General features: G+C 48.3%; 1 protein-coding gene across 2 annotated transcripts in view; it reads right to left on the reverse strand.

Annotated features, from left to right (window-relative positions):
• Positions 1-15,987, reverse strand: part of TIA1 (TIA1 cytotoxic granule associated RNA binding protein) — a 267,173-nt gene that overhangs the window by 91,358 nt on the left and 159,828 nt on the right. For both annotated transcript variants that reach the window (XM_085636215.1, XM_085636216.1), the window contains exon 8: positions 5,073-5,181. In XM_085636215.1, the coding sequence (XP_085492341.1) occupies positions 5,073-5,181 (109 nt within the window). The remainder of the gene's footprint in view (positions 1-5,072; positions 5,182-15,987) is intronic.

Raw genomic sequence — 15,987 nt, forward strand, 5'->3', positions numbered from 1 at the left:
GAGCGAGAATGCTTGCTATCCTTTCTGGACTGGGATAGGCTAGTGCTTTTGATACGTTTATTGTGGCGCCGAGGTACTGTTGTGTGGGAGAGGGTTGCAGATGAGACTTGGTGTGGTTTACTGTGAACCCCAGGTCATGGAGTAATTGGATAGGAGCGTGAGTGTGATGAACACACTGGTTGTACGAGCTGGCTTTTATGAGCCAGTCGTCGAGGTATGGGAAGACGTGAATGTGTTGTCTTAGATGAGCTGCTAGGCACTTTGTAAATACCTGTGGTGCTATTGTGACTCCGAAAGGGAGCACTTTGATTTGTTAGTGCTGCCCGTCCACTACAAACCTGAGATATTTTCTGTGAGCAGCGTGTATGGGAATATGGAAATAGGCGTCCTTGAGATCTAAGGTGGCCAGGAAGTCGCCCTGTGAAAGTAGAGGGAGGACTTGCTGAAGTGTGATCATGTGGAAGTGGTCTGATTGTATGTACAGGTTCAGTGGCCTGAGGTCTAGAATAGGTCTCAGAGAGCCATCCTTTGGTGCTGATGATTGGGTTTGGGCACCGGTGGCAGGCAGGCTCGAGTCGCCGGAAGGCTTGGTAGGCTTCTTTGCCGGGCCCGAGGGCGGGGCATTGGAAGCAGTGTGTCGGTGTGCACCTAAGCCCGAGGGCGAAAGTGTGACCGAAGCCCTTGTTGAAGGGAGTGGGTCAGGGTAGACGTCTTTACTTACGACCCGTTGAGCTGGAGTCACTTCTTCGATGTTGGCTTCGGAGGCGCTGATGAGCTGTTCTTCGACCCACTCCTTTGGCACATCGACGCCCTCCTGGAAGATGTCGGAGATCGAACTAGACGAGCGAGCCATGGTCCTTCGAGCTAGTCGATCCCGGATGGTCTTCGAGCGGAAGGAGGCACAAGCGGGACAGTCTCTGGCCTCGTGCTCGGGAGCGAGGCAGAGGTTACACACCTCATGCAGATCGGTGTGGGGAAACTTCAACCCACATTGAGGACACTTTTTGAAAGGCGTTCTTTCGATGGGCCAGATGCCAAGGCTCGGCCCGAAGGCCTTCTTCGACGACCGGAATCGAAGACTGGTAGAGATGCGCGCCGATTAGGGTTCACGGCAATACCGTCAAAAGGGTGAAGGATTGCATGTCGAACCAGGAATCAGTAACTGTTCCGAACTGGAGCACGAGAAACACATCCGAACCCGATGGCAGAAAAAAGCAATCTGAGGATGGAGCCCATGCGCACTATGATCCTAAGGAGAAGTCGCATACCTCGTGACTTACAAAGACTTTCCAGGACAAAAACAAGTGCAAACATCCGGACCAAACACCAGATGGCGATCTATGCATAGTGTGTAATCTGCCGCTCATATGCCTCGAACACATGTTTACAAAGTATTTCTGAACATAGAACATGCTCTCCTTAGTGTTTTGACATAACCTTTTATTTTCCATGAAAAAGGCAAGTATTAGCAGGCAACTAACCCTTAGGCTCCATAGAAAAAAAACAACAGTTATAAAACTGGCACCGTGCCTTTAAGAACTCCCTTCTTCCATCATGCATTACAGGTGACAGGTCAGTTCTTTTTTTCCGGCTCCTTCTGTAAGGATCCTGGAGCTCTTCAGTTTTTGATATTTTCCAGTAAAAAACTGGTTTCCTGGTAGTTTTTCTACTTTCACTGTGATATACACACACACACACACACACACACAGCGAACTTGCTACTTAGGGGTTGGAACCAACCCAAGATGGCTTTAGGACTACTATGAAATCGGGCACACAGCGCCTTGCCCTGCGTGACACCTGCCCACATGGACTTACCTTTTTGTTTCTTCACGCAACACCTGCCCAGTAATGATGTATCCTGGGAGATGTAGTGCCTACAGCGCTGCACCTGGTGGGCGAAGACGTGATTGGGGATGGTGTTCTCACCTATGCAAGGACTGCAGGAGCATTTTATGGCGGGAATGTGGCTGTGTTCCTGATTAGCAGTGGTGTCTGATGAAGGCCTTTGGCCGAAACGCATTATGCCTACAAGCTGTTCGAATTAAAGTCTACAACCGGATTCCCCGAGTGGCCTCTTCCTTTCTGCTTGCTGGAGGGATTTTGTGCAATATCTATCTATATCTATCTATGTTGGAAGATACTACCTACGTGTTTTTAACATGTATACACATACATATACACACACATTTGCATATGCTACGGGGTCCCCGCGAATGGGCGGGACTATTCAGTGCTTGTAACTGTTGGTGAGTATTCCCTGGAAGAGTATCTATTCAACATTTCCTGAATGTTTTTCAAGTAAACATCAAAAGCCTTTTGAATAGTAAAAGTTAACTGAATGAATGAGAACAAGCTATAATACATAGATATCCTACATCACTTAATTTCTTAGTAATTTTTTCAAGGAGGGACTCTGGATGTGTCTAAATGGGAAATGCAAATACCTTGTCGGATGCAGTTCGGATGTCAAAACGCATGATCGGACTTTAACACAATTTCAATGAAGGGTCCCAGTTTAATGCCTTCAAATACACTTCTGGACTGTAAACATTAGCTCAGGAAATACTACAATTCATTTCAAGCATTTTTTATATAGTCACTTGCGTTAATCAACATCTACTAGACAGGGAATCTCAAACATGAAGGGTAAACGAGTAGTAAAATAAGTTCCACATTTAATGTGTACATGTGTAGCCTCACCACTTCAGTAAACTAACTGCAAGGCAGTCAATGGGGAAGAGAGGCCTAATACTCCATATCCACTAGTATGTCATAATTTTAATTTTTACAGCACTAATATCTGTTCAACAAAAGTGTCATAACAGACAAAAGGGACCCATAAGCATCTATGTAAGATACCATCTGCACTGCAGAAAAAGACAACTAATTGTATTTCAGCATGGAATCTTCTTATAAGTCAAGTACTGAAAAGAGTCTCCAGCACTCAAGATTCTTGATCACCTATACAATAGATATTATAATTTTTTTTTTAAAAGTCCGTTTAACTGAATATCACACACAGATTGACAGGAAACCTATACAAGATTTGTTAAGGGCTGTACTTGACCTCGCATCACATTCATGCCCAACACATTAAGCACTAAATGCTGGAGGGAGTATTTTGTTTTGGAGAGATGGGACTTGCACATTCACCTACATTATAGCGGTCCACTTTGTCTTCTTCCCCTTTCATGTGAGCTATAGGTAAAGGATGCCTTTTCTGCCACCTTATGGGTCTCTCACTTTCAGGACACACGGACACGCTTTTCCTTCCATCTTTTGGCTCACTCACTTTCAGGACACAGGGACTGAGAGCTCCACCCTGTAACAGCAGCTGCAATAGACTGCTGACTTGCTCCAATTTGGTCTGAGAGCTCTGGTTCAAAGATTGCCATTTGGGTCTACAAACTCGAAATGGATGATGGGGGGAAAAAATCTCCCCGATTCACCTTTCTTCTTATAAATCCGGGCCCGCTCCTGAATGTTTAGGTGAAGCAGACTCTCCTCCTCAGACCCATAAACTTTGGTTCAAAATCATGTAGGTCAACTCCAACCATCTAGTGATGCATTTGTCATCAAAAACAAGCTGCCTGTGACTGGAGGGATGAGGCCTTTGTTGTGCTTAGTACGACTTTCCAACTATTGCAGTGACTCATCAATCAGGACTGCAATCTTAATTGTATTCCCAAAGGATCAGGACACCTGACTGGGCCTCTAGTTCTTCTTGCATAGTACAAATCTTTGGTCTGCGTTGAGAAATGTGCAGAATAAAGGATCACATCCCTAAAAGGGACTTCCAAGTCTGAATGGTCATCTGAAGATTGTGTATTCAAGATGCCAAGGATTGTAACTTTAGAATTCTTTTTTACAATGCATAAACTTTCCACACAGTCATTTCTAGAATTGCCCTTAGAAGTGTGTTTGGTCGACATTAAATAAGATCTGACCATGTTGGGAGGCATGGCATCCACAGGTTTGGAAGACAGAAGTAGAGCCATGTATCAGAGTCATAGCAGCCAAGCACCAACAACGTCAGCAAACCTTGCCTGAGGGTAAGGAAGCCAAACGGCAGTTACTGGCAGATATTATTCTTACTAGGAGTAGCCAGAGTATTTCAATGCAAGCTTCCTTTTCAGTTTGTATTTTTCCTCATGTAGCAACAATTCATTGAACTCTTTGCAAGCACAAGTTTGCGCATATTTAGGCCAGCGTTTGAGGATGTCACTGTTTCTTCGTTTTAATGCTGGGCCACAAAACTTGTAGCTAGCGGAGCGATGTTCACATTCTAAGATACTTCTATGCAACTATTCTATAATCTACAGAAGGGTGCACAGACAAGGGGATTGAAAAAGAAATCAGCTTAGGGCACCTACCAACACACTCTTGGAGATGGAAAACATTCTTTATTTGCACAATTAATATTTTACAAGTGGAGGGTCAACCGGGACCCTCACTACCTTGACGTACAGGTGAACAGGACTATACCCCCGAAATTATAGCCAGCTACCACCAGGCACTTAAAATGAAAGCCTCCACTATGGTGTATGGGGGTCACAGGGGGTTACAACTATGCTTTGGCCAGATGTTTAAATGGAGCTCACCTCCAGCAGAGGAGGATTTTTTTCTTTTATTCTACTGGGGAAAATACAACAGAGACCAGAAAAAAAGAAAAACGTAGTATGGTACATTTTCAACCCCTTAAGTACAATAGCTCAAACGGTACTCTGAGCTTATATGACAATTTGGTTAGCAAGGTAGGAGAGACCAGATGTACTGACAAAAGACAGAAATTAATATACACTGTAAAGAGCACTAATGAAATAGTGGCAGGCAGTGAAGCGTGATTGAGTTTGGAAAAGACTGCAGTAGGTTGTATGGCGCGCCTCTAAGGTTGCCATGGGTTCAGGGCAAGAGCATGACAGAACTGTGTTCAATGATGAAGTGCTTTTGCTTTTAGAAGTGGACCACCGTTTATCCTGACAGATTATTGCCAACAAGTTACAATACACCTACTTAAAACACACAAAAGCCAACATTGGCAAGGGATCATTACAAGCATTTAGACTCACTTTCATATGTGCTTTTGGGAGCCGGGGGTTTTCGAGTTGCCCAATTAGTTCGGATTTGCCTGCCTCCAAGCCACTGACCTCCCATTTGCTGAATGGCATTTTCTGCATCCTGAAGAGAAACAAAGCATTAAGATGCGTAACAAGAAAACACAATTACAGATGCAGAAACAGAGTAATTCAATTTAAAGATTTCATACAAGAAAGGTGTGCAATACAAATTAAAAAGTACCCAAAGCCAAAGATTTGAAAAAGTGTTGAGAAAACGGTTTCTTTCATCACTAATGTAAAACTGCCATTTTGACAAACTTTCCTAAATGTATTGCCTGAACTAGTTTCTCTTCAAATAACCAAAGTCGAATGAGTGTCAAAGAAGCTAAATTATAGAAGGCAGAACACGGTCACTGTTTAACAAAAATCCTTTTCTCACTTTGCTTTAAAGAATTAAGAACTTACTGCAATTGATAGCAAACTTATGTTCGTTATTGATTATCAATGAAAATAGGAGAAACGCATGTTCAATAATATTATTCAAATCTATAAACCACTAGCAACAGTGGTGGGAAGTAAAACAATTTTTAATGACTGTGGGACTTCATTTTTTAGTACGAGTAGGATACCTACACCAAAATTAACATTTTAAATAGATTAAAAAACTAAAAATATTTTCTTAATTTAAATACGTGTCAGACATTTCCATTTTTTGAAAATAGATTTTATGCATACGATACAACATTGTGCCCTTTAGGTTCATAGAACCTGCCTAGTCCTAGACTGCTTCACTGTTCAGCTAGACAGTTAATTTTTAACGATCAGAGTGAAACTGACTGGAAATTCTAGTTGATGAATTTAAAGAAAATCATGACAGCCCTGGGATTAGGTAACCTCAGTTAACTACAATTATTTGAAAAATTATATTAAGGAAATGGATTAGAAAGGCTTAAGCTTCACACGAAGGAGAACTTTAAGAATTCCTTTCACAAGCTACAGTGCCATAGACAATTATTTTATTGGTTCAGTTTGACAGCTAATCTGCATTTTTACGTCTCGCCTACACAGCACGTAAGTGCTGCATAGGAGGGACCTCTTGGAATCGCTCTGTACTTTCTTGGAAACTCGTGCAAGTTTTGCACTGTTTCCAATGAGTACTCGTGCATACAGAGCGGTTGCCTTGCGGGAGCGAGCAGCGGCGCACGCCATCTGTTTGCAATTATCGTGCCTGCCGCTGCTCGCTCCAGCAAGGCAAACGCTCTGCATGCATAAGTACTCTAACTTTCGCAGCCGCAGGGCCACGCTTGTCTTTCGGCACTGGTCTTGTTTTTCTTTACTGAAGCACTGGGGGTGTTGGGGATACAAATCCTGACTTGCCCGCTCAAGTTGTGTACCCTTTCCTAATCCTGATGTTGAGCAGGTCAGGTTACTGTTTGCAGACAACGTGCCGTGCTTTCGTTTTTTTTTAAACATTATTTTTAGCCGGAACACTAGCGCTTGTGTTTTGAGTCGTTCTGTGCTTCTCGCTCTCTGGGGGTGCACGGGTGGCCGTGAATGGCAGCTCTCCTTTATGTGCAGAGGAGAAGAGGGCTTGCGAGGCCAGCGCCAAGCCCTCTCGGAGCAGCCAAGATGACTTCTAAAAACCTGCCAGAAATGCTAAAAGGAAGTCAAACGAAAGTTTGGAACAGGCAGTTCAGACATCTCAAATATCAGCGGCGAAGACAGCCTGCTGCCCCCCATTCGCCCCCTCTCCCAGTGCGGCTCTTCCTCAGCCTTCATCTTTAACGTTTGTCTGTGGTCTCATTTTGTTGCTTGTTTAACTGAGTAAAGTACATGGCGATTACATTTCAACGAAAAAAAGCATTTCAGTCTTGGTGTCACCACACCTTATGGTGATCTTGGCCAGTTTACATTGTCGAGACTTTAGTTACCTGGAGAGAGCAAGATACGATCTTTTCACATGGTAGAGTCAGCCACATTGAAACACTACTGGAAAAAAAACGTTTTCACTCCGGTCTAAAACATATGCTGAATTTAGCATATCCGTGGCAGCTATACATTAATGGCATACACCTGCGTCGCCCTTTATAGGCGCCATGTGCTTCACTTTGTGAAAAGTAATACAGTACATTTTAAGAAATATGCACACTGCATAGTGTGTGTGTATATATGTATATATATTTTTTTTGTCTCCGCACCACCGTAATGCAAGTAACGCTGCCTTTAACATGTTGTCTGTACATTAACAGCTACCCAGGACTGCCAAGTGTGGGGTTACACCCCTCCCGGGATGCTGGCTTTTCTTGCCAGAATCCGCACTAAATCCATTGGGAGAATGCACTTCAATACAGGGAATGCGCGCTCCGACTCCACTCTGTTCTCTGAACAGTGAATGGAGGGTCAGGAAAGGTTAAGTCATGTAATGAATGCATAAATACATCGCTGTGTGCACATGCCTGCTAGTTTATCTTCCACTCATGTCTTTAATTTTAGCTATTCCTGTTCTTACTTTCAAACAGACTGCATACCTCACACCGTAATATTATTGCTGGCAGCTGCTAAGCATTGCCCCATCGTATTTTTTTTTGTTGTAGATTTTTTATAGTGCAAACTCGACACAAAAGGTATTAGAGCACTTTACATGAGCACCAGTTACATTACACAGTTATGTTATTTGCCCAGAATCACAGGCTGCTGTGCCGACACCGAGGATCGAACCTGGTTCGAGCAGCTCTGGCCGTGAGCTTACTCAAACTTACCTTTTTCTCTTATCCTTATTTTGCTTTCTCTAACCTTCCTCTATTTTTGCTCCCTTTCTGTAACTTCTAAGTTCAACTACACTCATCAGCCGTTCATTAATTCACTGTTGCTGCGTGAATTTCCCTGCTGGATATCTTCCTGCTCCTGTCTTTATTTTCCTCTCCTGGTCCTTACTTTAAAACACACCTCACACCGTCATATCATTGCTGGCAGCCGCTGTTATAATCTTGATAATTGTACAGCTCATACTAAATACAACTTTGACACAACGGACACTTACAGTGACAGCTGGGATATGCCAAAGGATAAAATTGCATAACTAGTGACTCACCTTCCTCTAGGCATATGCTGATTCACAGTACCACCCCTCATCTCCAGCAACTCTGTTGCATGAGCCATTGCATATTGAAATATCACGCAGGAAAAGAGACAGACAAGCTGTATAGACTGGCTTCTGGTGTCCATTGCATGTGACCTCACACAAGCCTTCCAAGTGTTTACCATAATGCCGCCCAGAAAGAAAAAGCATGCGACAGAGGCAAGCATGTATTCCTGAATCCTACTGCATGACCCAGTGTGTAGTAACAGTATAGCTCTTCAATCCCTGGCGGCACAGCACCCAGGATAATGTGCTGCATGACTAAACACTTATAAGGTCCCAAAGGCGAAACCTATTGCCTATGCCAATGCTTGTTCATTCTTCTGGCTACAGCTGGCATCTGGGGAAGGCTTACAAATTCAAAGGTGCCCCAGAAGGAAAGGGTCTTTTTGCTGGCAACCCCTGTATTTGTTCAGCTGATTTATGTTGCAGATTTGTGTTGCAGATTCACGTTCTATGTGTGAGAAAGTGTCATCTTTCTTGCATGGTATGCCCCCACTTTATGCTGAATTGCTGAATGTACTTTGAGTGTGCCCTGGGCTCCTGCCAATCAGGAACCCAGGGCCTATGTTCCTTCCCTAAAAACTGTGCTGAAACCTAAACCCAAATTGGCAAACCCTGGCCACATGTCAGCCCCTGGTAAATGGTACACTAGGTACTCAGGGCCTTGTGACAAGGGAAGGCCCCTAAGGACTGCAGCACTTACTGTGCCACCCTTAGAGGCCCTGTACTCTGACACACACCGCCCTCGCAGGCTGAGTGAGAGTACAAAACAGTCAGCATGGCACACACATCCCTGTGTGCCATGCCCACAACACACACTGCCCTGGCATACATCAGCCACCCCTCTAGCTGGGTGCCATATGCCAGTAGTGTGGGTACAGGTGCATGAGCCCTGTGCCCCTACAGTACCCAGGTCCATTCCTGGGCACTGTAAGTGCAGTGCTGCCATTTAAGAGTACATGGTGCTGGGAGATCGTCAAACACGAACTCCACAGCACCATGATGGCTCCACTAAAGACTGAGAAGTTTGGTATCAAACTTCTCAGCACATTAAACCCACACTGATGCCAGTGCAGGATTTAATGTACAATGCACGACCAAGGGCATCTTAGAGATGCCCCCTGAACCTAACCTACAATCCAAGTCTTGTCTGAGGGACTGTCTAGGCTGCCACACAGCAGACATGTTGCTGGACCCCTGGGTAGAGAGCCATCTGCTCTCCTGGGCCTGCAACAATGCACATCCTGGGCAAGGTGCTAGGTCTCCTCCCCCAGGATGGGCAGGGGAAGCTTCAAAGGCATGCCGCCTTTGTGAGCTTCGCCAGGCCACTTGCTGTACTCCGCAATTGGCCCCTACCGGTTGTAAACCCCCACTCTGGCGGGAAGACTGGCCGGAAACCCCAAGGAAGGACAGGGGGGTGTGCCAGCCTCTGCCAACCCCACCCCTCAGGTGGGGGAGGCGAAGCACATCTCTGGGCTCTCGCCATCTTGAAGATGGGGAGCCCTGCCCAATCAGGACTAGGCCACTGCCCCCCCCTCCCACAGGAAAGTGGCAGGATAGGGGAGTGTACCCACGCCAGGGCTGGGACCCAGTAGTCCCTGCCGTTTACCTATCTGTAATGCCCCTAAATTTAGTATTTAGGGGCACCCTGAACCTTCCTTCCTTAGATCCAGATTCCGAAACCGCAAAGAAGATCAAGAGACAAGACGACCTGCCGTGCAGCTGCTCACAAGATAGACACCAACTGCTTTGGCCCCAGCCCTACCAGCCTGTCGGCTCTCGAACCTGCTCCTGCTAAACCCAGGCATCTCCAGTGGTCAGCAACCTCACAAACCCTGGGGGACCTGGCTACCTTGTGACTAAGCAACTGGGACTCCCATGAGCAGTGGTACTGCTCAAAGCAAGTAACTGAGGCCTGGCATCAGCCAGGAACCGCGAACCCTGCACACTCTGCACCCGCTAAGCCTGGCCTGTGCTGGAGTGGACAAAGACCCCGAGGACGTCCCCCCGGTGACTGTGACCTTGAATCCAGCACCCAGGGACCCACCTAGACGCTCCTGACGACGCCTGCAGCCTCAGAACCAGGGACCCTCCAACCGTGACCAGCCAAGTGTAAGATTTCCCGACACCAAAAGGCACCCTGCACCCGGCGCCCTGCAGCCCCCTGTGCGCAACTCTTGGGTGCCTACCTATCCTCCAACTAACCTCTCTAAGTGGTGGTCACACATGAAGAATCTTCATCCCCGAGCTTGCAGCCTTTGTTCGATTTTGAGCTTCTCCATTGCGCGCCTGAAGGCTCAAGAGCACCCTGCACCCAGCCGCCCCTGGCAGTGCAATCTCTACTCTACTACTTCCCCATTTGCCCTGAGCAAGTGACCAGGAGCCCAGCTCCCACAGCCGTGTTGCCCAGAACGAATAGTTTCTTACCTGTCGGTGTAGTTTTGCAGCTTGAAGTTCTTTCTGGTTTCACTATGCTGTGCATTATTCCGCGATCTTGTGGTTGGGTCCGGATTCGTAGTCTTTTCTTTGTTTTTGTTTTTTTTTGTAGCCCAGGTGGGCGGCGACGACCCACCATTTGGTGCACCTCCCGTGACGGCGTCGTGCTTCCTGCGGAAGTCCCACCTTTGGGGCGCCATCTTCGGGTTCTTTTTTCCTTTCTTTTATTTATTTATTTTTTTTAAACCCTAGGCGATGGATTAGTCCTTCATGTTTATTTTTCTGTATGTTTTCATTCCTTCTGATTTTTTCCATTTCACCCCCTCTTCCTCCAGCCTCATCTTCCTGGCGGAGGTGGGTGGGTTCGCTAGTGAATCCAGAAAGAACTTCAAGCTGCAAAACTACACCGACAGGTAAGAAACTATTCGTTTTGCAGCGTGAATCTTTCTGGATTCACTATGCTGTGCATAGACTTTGTAGCGGTTTTCCTAATTTTGTGGCGGCTGGGTGGTAGATGAGCGTTGGTCGTTGAAAATGTGTTGAAGCACCTTCTGTCCAACCTGTGCTTCCTTGTTCATCTGAATGTCGACGCAGTAGTGTTTCGTGAACGTGTGCACAGATGCCCAAGTTGCCGCTAGACATATGTCCTGAATGGGCGTGTTCGCCAGGAAGGCAACGGTGGCCCCCTTCTTCCTTGTGGAGTGAGCCTGAGGTCCCTCTGCTAGCTCCTGTCCAGCCTGTTTGTGGCAGAATTGAATAGGGAGTGCAATCCATCTAGCGATGGTGCCCTTAGTCACTGGTCTACCCATGAAGCTAGTAGCAAAGGACACAAACAACTGCTTTGATTTCCTGAGTTCCTTCGTTCTCTCAATGTAGTGCATCACCGCTCTTCTGGCATCGAGGGTGTGCAGGGCCTTTTCTGCGTTTGTAGTCGGGTTTTGGAAGAAACTCGGTATCTGGATACTCTGATTCATGTGGAACGCCGACACCACCTTGGGCATGAAGTGTGGGTCTGTTCTCAGGACTATCCTGTCCTTGTGAATCTGAATGTAGGGTTCCTGTAGCGTTAGCGCTTGAAGCTCGCTCACCCTGCGTAGTGAGGTTATGGCCACCAGAAAGGCCGTTTTCATCGTCAACATTTGCAGCGTGGCCTTGTGAATGGGTTCAAACAGTGCCTTCATGAGCTCCGTCAGTACCACGTTGAGATTCCATGCCGGCGGCGGCAACCGTTTAGGAGGGGCAATTCTTTTGGCTCCTTCCATGAATCTCCTCACAACCTGCGAAGTGAAGAAACTTCCACCCTTCTCACCTCTGGTGTAGGCTACGATCGCCGCTAGGTGTACCCTTAGGGAGCTCGAGCAGAGGTTACTCTTTAGAAGGTGTGTGAGGTACCTCAGTACTGTTGAGTCTCTAGTCATTCTGTTTTGCAGGCCCTTCTTCCTGCACCACACAGTAAATCTCTGCCATTTGGCGCTGTAGCATTTTCGTGTAGTTGGTTTCCTTGCCTCCCGCAGCACCCGCATAGTGCTAGGAGGCAATTTAAGGTGAGCGAACTCTAGGTCTTCAGGAGCCATGCCGCCAGGTTGAGGCTCTCTGGCTCCGGATGTAGGACCTCTCCCTTTTGCATGGAGAGCAGGTCCCTTCTTCTCTCGAACCTGTGGGGATTGCCCTGTGCCATTTCTTGAATTTGTGAGAACCATGTCTGCCTTGCCCACTGCGGAGCCACTAGGATCAGATTCATGTTGCTGGTTCTGCACTTGCCGAGCACTCTGTCCAACAGGGGTATCGGTGGAAAGGCGTAGGCAAATGTCCTCGACCAGCTTATCCATAGGGCATTTCCTTGGGATTGCTGATCTGGCTGCCTGGACGCGAAGCTTTGGCATTTTGCATTTTGGCGTGTTGCAAACAGGTCTATTGTGGGAGTTCCCCATCTCTGGAAAAGCTTCTCCGTTTCCTGGCCATTGAGCTCCCACTCGTGTGATGCCGAGGTCTGCCTGCTTAGCCAGTCTGCCTCCACATTGTCCTTCCCCGGTAGGTGAATTGCCAGTAGATCTATCCTGAGAGGTATGGCCCATCTCCAAATCTCCTGTGCCAGAGAGGAGAGAGGGAACGACTGTGTCCCCCCCCTGCTTGTTGATGTAGAACATTGCCTTGGTGTTGTCTGTTTGAACCAACACCCTCTGGTTGTACAGGTGCCTCTGGAATGCCTTCAGGGCTAGCAGGATGGTTTTCAATTCGAGGTAATTGATATGGCGTACCACGTCTGCTGGAGCCCACAGACCCCTCACTCTGAGGTTGTCCATGTGCGCTCCCCATCCCTTTTGCGATGCGTCTGTGGTAATGGTCATTGTTGGGTTTGGTGGTGTCAGGCTTCTCCCTGCTGTCATGTTGTCTCTGTTCCACCAAGTCATCTCCTCCTGCACTGCGTGCGTAACAACCACTAGATCCTCCCAACTTCCGTTTGCTTGTGACCATTGCTGTTGTAGCCATTCCTGGAATGGTCTCATGTGCAGGCGTACATTCGGCACCAGCTGGATACACGACGCCATCATCCCCATCATCTTGCTCACTGACCTCACTGTCAGAGCTCGCCCCTTCTGGTAGAGCCGCGTCTCCTTCAGTAGGGCATCTGTCCTCCTGTCGCTGGGCACCACTGTGCTGTTCAGGGAGTTGATTTTTGCCCCCAGGAAAATCTTCACCTGCTCCGGGTCCAGCGATGACTTACCCAGTGAATCGAGAACCCCAGGTTCGTCAGAGTGTCTGTTACGCGTTTTGCGTGCCTCTCGCACTTCTCGCGTGAGTTTGCCTTGACCAGCCAGTCGTCTAAGTAGGGGTAGACATGGATCCCCTGCTTTCGTAGGTGGGCCGCGACCGCCGACAGGCATTTTGTAAAAACCCTTGGCGCAGATTTTAATCCGAAGGCCAGGGTTGTGAACTGGTAGTGTTCCTGGTCGATGTTGAACCTTAGAAGGCCCTTGTGTCTTCTGTTTATTGGGATGTGCAGGTAGGCATCCTTGAGGTCCACGGTGACTATGAAGTCCCCGTCTCTTATTTGGGGCAGTACCTCCTGCAGCGAAGTCATTTCGAACTCCTGCGTTCTGATGAACTTGTTTAGGTAACGCAGGTCCAGGATGGGTCTGAGGTTTCCGTCTACTTTCGGGACCACAAAGTAGTTTGAGTAGACCCCCTTGTTGCGTTCTCTGAACGGTACTGCCTCTATGGCTCTCTTTTCTAGAAGTTTCCGTGTTTCTTCTCTGAGTAGGGCCAGTTCTTGAGCCGATCTCTGCCTTCCCTTTGGTCTTCTGTTTGGAGGTCTTTTCTCCAAATCCACGCAGTATCCGTACTGCATGACGTTCAGTATCCACTTGTCTGTGGTTATACGCCGCCACTCCTGAAGGTAGAACCTCAGTCTTCCGCCTACTGGTGTTGTATGCTCGTAGGCTTTTGAATCTTCTCTCCCCCCTGATGTTACTGTACTGCGCCTCACCCTTGGGGGCATGTCGAGGGTAGGTGTCCTCTTGCGTGCTGAGTCACTTTGATGAGGGCTGGTCACCCCCTCTCCTCCTCTGGCCACGTCCGTTCCCTCTCCCGCGAAAGGACTGGCCCCGAGGTTGTTCCTGCCAGTTTTGCTTCTGTTGACCTTGTTGTCCGTGACTATCACCCTGCTGACCCTGCTGGAACGTCTGGTGCGACGCCCCCTGCTGGCTTCCTCCCCTACCGTAGGGTCTCCTCGAGGGATTGCCTCGCCTCATTCCCCTCAGCTGTAGGGCCCCCATGGACCTCGCCGTTTCGTTTTCTTTTTTCAGCTGGGTGAGTTTCTCGTCTACTGTTGCGCCGAACAGTGTCTCTCCGTTGAAGGGGGTGCTAAGGATGTTGTTCTGCACCTCCGGTTTGAATCCAGAGATTCTTAATCATGCATGCCTTCTCTCGGTGACCCCTATGGCCATTAGTCTTGCTGAAGTCTCTGCCCCGTCCAACGCCGTCTTTATACAAGAGTTGGCGATGTTTTTACCTTCGTCTACCAGGTGCGAGGCTCTCTGGCGGTATTCTTCGGGGAGGTGCTTTACTAGCTCCCCCATCTCGTCCCAGTGCTGGTACTGGTGCCTATTGAGGAGTGCATTGGAATTCGCCATGCGCCAGTGCATTGCGGCGTTCCTCTCGACCTTCCTTCCTGTGAGGTCTATCCTCCTGCTTTCTTTATCAGGTGGTGGCCCCGAAGTTGCTGGTACGTTGGCCCTTCTCCTGGCCGTGGAAGCTATGATGGAGTCGGCGGTGAGGCTACCCTTGATGTAAGGGGGGTCCAGAGAAGAGTGCTTATACTTCTTCTCCGTCCTGGGCGTGATCGAACGGCAGGTCGCTGGTTCCTTGAAGGCTTCTCTCCCCTGATTCATCACACTTTGTAGCATGGGGAGGAATTGGCTCCTCGTCTGGATGGGGAGCAGGGTCTCGAGGAGGAAGTCGGCTTTCGGCCTCTCTTCTTTGAGTTTGACGCCGAAGGCTGTCGCTGCGCTCCTGACCACCATATTGTACACCCCGATGTCGTCGGGTGGCGAAGGCCTCGAAGGGTACGTGTCCACGGGCTCCTCCGGGTTTTCGGTGTCGAGATCCTGCCATTCGACGTCGTGGCTGGTAGATGGCGCCGAGCTGTAGAACGACTGCTGGTCTTCTTCCTCGGCTTCGCCTTCATAATAGGTCTCGTCTTCCTCTTCGAGATCTCTTGTCAGCCCCTCGGTGTCGAATTCGTCCTAGATTTCGACGACGTTCGTAAGTGGAGCCGTTGGAATCTTGAATTCCTTCATCTTGGCGTCGAACTCCTTCTTCCTTTGAAGGATGTTATCCATTTCGGCCTCGAGCCGCCTCTTCTTTTTCTCCATCTGGGAGATGCTTTCGGCGTCGACCGCAGGCCTTTTCGACTGAACTTGCGTCGACGTCGACCGCTCTTTCTGCGTTGAGCGCCCCGTCTCATGGGTCGACTTCGACGATCCTTGCCTTTCGGCACCAGGGAGTCCTTTTCGAAGGATCCGCTCGGCCTCTCGTCCATGGTTCCCCCCTTGGTCGTCGAACTTTTCGGCGCCGGGGCTCCCTTCGTGGACTTTGACTCCGATTTTCTCGAGTCAGCCTTGGGTTTGAGGTATTTTCTGTTTTGAGCTCGACGATTCTCTTACCTAGTCTTCATTTTTCTTGTCGGTCTCTACGACCGTGAAGTTTTCGGGTCCCTCGGCGACGTTGTCCTCATCGTCCGTGGATAGGCCCAGATCGTAGAGCGACGGGGCCTTACCCTTGCCATCCATGCTGGCGTTGGCTCTTCTCTGCCGATCTCTCACCCGGAGCGTCTTCGGTGCGAAGGCT

The sequence above is a fragment of the Triturus cristatus genome, chromosome 11 (genome assembly GCF_964204655.1).
Source record: "Triturus cristatus chromosome 11, aTriCri1.1, whole genome shotgun sequence".
Lineage (NCBI taxonomy): Eukaryota > Metazoa > Chordata > Amphibia > Caudata > Salamandridae > Triturus > Triturus cristatus.